The sequence below is a fragment of the Otolemur garnettii genome, unplaced genomic scaffold, assembly GCF_000181295.1.
Source record: "Otolemur garnettii isolate 467f Iridium unplaced genomic scaffold, OtoGar3 scaffold00252, whole genome shotgun sequence".
Lineage (NCBI taxonomy): Eukaryota > Metazoa > Chordata > Mammalia > Primates > Galagidae > Otolemur > Otolemur garnettii.
Window position 1 is genome coordinate 1,495,538 of NW_003852647.1, and position 4,378 is coordinate 1,499,915.

At 45.5% G+C, this 4,378-nt stretch overlaps 1 protein-coding gene, 1 non-coding gene and 1 pseudogene across 3 annotated transcripts in view; all 3 read right to left on the reverse strand.

The window, feature by feature from the left end:
- RBMX (RNA binding motif protein, X-linked) overlaps nt 1–3,564 on the reverse strand; it is a 9,904-nt gene extending 6,340 nt beyond the window's left edge. For both annotated transcript variants that reach the window (XR_002771238.1, XM_012813252.1), the window contains exons 1-4: nt 3,358–3,564; nt 2,076–2,201; nt 1,769–1,875; nt 90–261 (exon numbers count right to left, since the gene is read on the reverse strand). Coding sequence is in view for 1 of the 2 variants with exons in the window: in XM_012813252.1 (XP_012668706.1) it covers nt 90–261; nt 1,769–1,875; nt 2,076–2,184 (388 nt within the window). In the remaining variant the exon portion in view is untranslated. The remainder of the gene's footprint in view (nt 1–89; nt 262–1,768; nt 1,876–2,075; nt 2,202–3,357) is intronic.
- LOC111722441 lies at nt 1,957–2,028 on the reverse strand. The gene has a single exon (XR_002771240.1). It is a non-coding gene; the product is annotated as a small nucleolar RNA SNORD61 (small nucleolar RNA).
- Nucleotides 3,565–3,628: 64 nt separating the features above from the next.
- The window catches only part of LOC100942792, a 9,695-nt pseudogene continuing 8,945 nt past the window's right edge, over nt 3,629–4,378 (reverse strand).

A 4,378-nucleotide genomic window follows, 5' to 3' on the forward strand; every position in this document is an offset into this window, starting at 1 on the left:
TTAAATGAGGTTCTTAACCAAATCATCTATCACTGAGTTTGCAGTCCCTAACTTAACATACCAAGCCCAAAGTCCACCCAAGCCATTACCCATGTGCCCTCCCCGAGAGGGAGGTCCCCTGGTTCCTCCACTTCCTCCTCTTCCACCCCTAAGACCTCTTGGAGGGCCTCTGCTTCTTGGAGGTGGAGGTGGTCCACGTCTTCCACTCTCAAATGATGGTTTTGTAGCTTGTTCCACTTTGATGGCTTTTCCATCTAAAGACTAAAAAAAAAAAAAAAGGTTAAATTATACCAGGATTTTAAAATAACTTACAGATTCGCTATTCTCTAAAACACTAATACGTCTGTCAAAAAGCAGTTATAGATAAGCGTTGTTCACCAGTTAGTCTAAAAAATACTGCTACAAAATAAGTCTTTATACAAATAAGAGTTTTCCATTTACCTAAAATTCTTAACCGTTTTTTGGATTCAGTCCTAAGAAAAAAAAAGCCTTAACCTTTACAAATGATACTGATGGGTGGGCACTGTGGCTCATGCCTATAATCCCAGCACTCTGGGAGGCTAAGGTGGATCACTTAAGGCCAGGAGTTTAAGGTTGCCTGCTGTCAACTAGGCTGAGGCCACGGCACTGTAAGCTGGTTTCTCTCACACACACACATAGATGATCTGAATCAAAAAGTAAGGTGGAGGCTGGGTGTGGTAGCTCATGTCTGTAATCCTAGCACCCTGGGAGGCCAAGGCTTGAGCTCAGACTCCAGCCTGAGTTAAGACGGAGACTGTCTCTAAAAATAGCCGGGTTTTTTTAGCAGGCTCCTGTAGTCCCAGCTACTCGGGAGGCTAAGGTAAGAGAATTACCCGAGCCCAAGAATTTGAGGTTGCTGTGAGCTAGCATCCCATAGCACTCTATCTACTAAGGGCGATAAAGGGAGACTCTGTTTCAAAAGAAAAAAACAAAACACCCTGAGCAAGAGTTAAGATCCCATCTCTACTTAAAAAAAAAAAAAGAGAGAGAGAGAAAAAATAAAAAGACTAGGCTCGGCGCCTATAGCTCAACCGGCTAAGGCGCCAGCCACGTACACCTAGGGTGGCGGGTTCGAGTCCCCAGCCCGGACCCGCCAAACAACAATGATGACGGCTGCAACCAAAAAATAGCCGGGCGTTGTGGCGGGCGCCTGTGGTCCCAGCTACTTGGGAGGCGGAGGCAGGAGACTCGCTTGAGCCCAGGAGTTGGAGGTTGCTGTGAGCTGTAATGCCACGGCACGCTACCCAGGGGGAGAGCTTGAGGCTCTGTCTCAAAAAAAATAAAAAAAATAAAAAAAATAAAAAGACTAGTCAGGGGAGGCTGGCAGGTTCGAACCCAGTGTGAGACAGCTAATTAACAACTGACAATTGCAACAGAAAAAGAGCTGGGCATTGTGGCAGGCTCCTGTAGTCCAAGCCACTTGGAAGGCTGAGGCAAGAGGATCACTTAAGCCCAAGAGTTCGAGGCTGCTGTGGAGCTGTGACACCAGGGCACTCTACCCAAAGTGAGACTGTCTCAAACTAAGTAACTAAAAAGTAAGATGGATCCCATTGCACTGCTGTTCAGTAAAATTTATATCAACTCGTTATAAAAACTAACCACCAGACAGAAACCAAGTTATCAAATCATGGCTTATGATACCAAAACAAAATAAAATTTCAAAAGCTGCCCTAGTCTAAACTTGGGCAACATGTGCTATTTTAAGCACCAGAAAACACCATATCATTCATTATGCCGACAATCTCACCTTTCCATTCATGTCTCTGGCTGCATCCTTTGCATCTGCTGGGCTTTCAAAGGTGATAAAAGCAAATCCCCTGGATTTGTTGGTTTCTCTGTCTTTCATCAAGAGCACTAAAAAGTAGTTTAATTATATAAAAAGTGTTACTCTAATTCAAATAAAGCCACCAAAGCAAATCCGTAAAAATAACAAGAAAGCTCAGAACTTCTTAGAGGACAAAATATAGTATCATGTCAGATGATCAGTGCAATCAAATTCATCATAGCTTATCTTTTAATTAAAATATCCCAGACTATACTTTCAAACAACTCACCTTCCACTATTCGTCCATATTTGCCAAACACCGCTTCAAGAGCTTTTTCATTTGTTTCTGTATTAAGCCCACCAATGAAGAGCTTTCCTGGGCGGTCTGCTTCAACCATTTTTGTCCCCGGCGTATCTATTAAAAAGAAAATAACATTACTTCCCTGGAAAAGTTTCCTAACTTTATTTTATTGGACACATTTAGTGCAGCGCCATCTTTCAGGTTTCACTAAAACTATTACTCCTTAATACCTCAATACTCCCGCAACACGAATTCCTAAACCTCAGCCACAGTAGGAAACCAATTTACATTAAGTAGTTTAGTAACGGCGCAATTTACATTAAACTAGTTAAAAGGGCCGACTGAGCTGCAAACATCACCCTTGATCTCCCTTAGCTGTTCTTAACTAATTAACAGCTACTCAACATTTCAAAAAGCCAATTTTAGTTTTAATCCTATGTTTTTGTTGCCGCCTAAGGATTCAATTACCTATCACAACCCCCAATGCTAGGGTTTTAAAAGGCGAACGATACTTTCAAGGTCACAGGCCAACCGCGCGACCTTAACACCAAGCCCTCTTCCAAGGACTCCTTTCCTCATTAGGATTCCCCAGTGTAACTAAGCAGAAATCCGAAGTTCGAGCCAAGTTACGGCCCCTCCTCTTCACGAACCCCCGCCCCACGGAAAATGTTACTATCCGACGAAAACAACAAAAAGACGTGTCAACACTGTCCCTTATCAAGTAGCGGCATGAGAACGCGCATCCTGTCACACTCAACACCTCATGACTGCAGTGGAACCTAATTAAAACTCCTCATTAAAAACCGCGTGTAAAAGACAAAATGGCGACACTTGGACTCAGCCCAGGAACCACAGACACCGGTAAGGGGCTTAACTTGTACCATCAACACTGTCTGGGAAATTCAAAGAGTCCTCTCCAGGGCCACCAGTGAAGGAGCAGCCCGCAACCTGCACAAAAGTCCACTTGCCCATCATTAGCGCCAGCGCCAACCCAATGCAGGTGTCGCGGTGGCTCCTCGTCCCGCTCCAGCGTACAAAGCCCTAACCTCTGCCACCACTCCCGCAGGCTACAGCCAAACTTTCTCAAGAGGCACACAATGAAACTGACCCCCTAATTTGTCCGCCTTCGACTCGCAGCTTTATTTAAATAGGTCGGCACCTTTGGGCTCTTAAAATGGCGCCCGCCACCCCCATCTCCAGGGAGATAATCCCCAGTCGTAAAGTGGTTATGAGTGTACGAAAAACGGGCTGCAGAAAGGACACCACATACCGGAGGCGTGACGAAAGGTTCAAGCTCCTAAGAGCTCGCTCACAGGGCTTCCTAACAGCACCTCAGCACAACCTGCGGCTGCCGGTTTCGAAGACCGAACGTAAAAGCCGCCAGCACTACTGCGCAACGAGGGCGAACAAAGGAGACAGCAAACTTTATACTGCCCGGGAACGAGGCTAAAGGACCCGGATGGAAACAGAGCCTAGAATTTGAAACGCAAAGGGAGGGGGAAGCGGTTTCCCGTCTCTCCATTGGCTGTCTTCTCTGTCGTTCACTTCTGGCTCCTCCCCTTCTCCCGGCTTTCTGCTTTCGGGTCGGCGCCCGTTTCTAACCGTTCTCCCCGCCCCCACCCGTTCTTTACAAACGCGCGTTTTTGCTCTCCGCTAAAATGGTGCACAGGCTTCATTTAGAAAGAAGCGAAATATATTGAGCATTCTAGTGGGCCGGGCTCAGTGCAAAACTTTACTTTTACTTTTCCACGAACTCTTAATTCTTAAACCAATATGATGAGAGTAGATACTGCTACTGTACTAATTTTAGTGAAATGGAAAACAAAAGAAGTTTACAATATATTTTCCAAATTGTCTTTAACAAGTATTTTTAGTGGGTGGAAAAATTCTGATAAATACGTATAAATGTCAAGTGGAAAAAACAGCACGCTGATAGTTCATCTAGAACAATTATTAAGCACCTACTAAATGGCAGGCCAGGAGGACACGACCCAGGATGAGCCATAAGGAGGGTAAGATCCCTCCTGGTAATGTTGCCAGATTTAGCAAATAAAAAGACAGGGCGCCCAGTAAAGTTTGAATATAAGATAAATACTTTAAGTAGGGTGGCGCCTGTGGCTCAGTGGGTAGGTGGAGGATTCGAATCCAGCCCCGGCCAAACTGCGACAAAATATAGCCGGGCGTTGTGGCGGGCGCCGTAGTCGCAGCTACTCGGGAGGCTGAGACAAGAGAATCGCCTGAGCCCAGGAGTTGGAGGTTGCTGTGAATTTTGACACTACAGCACTCTACTG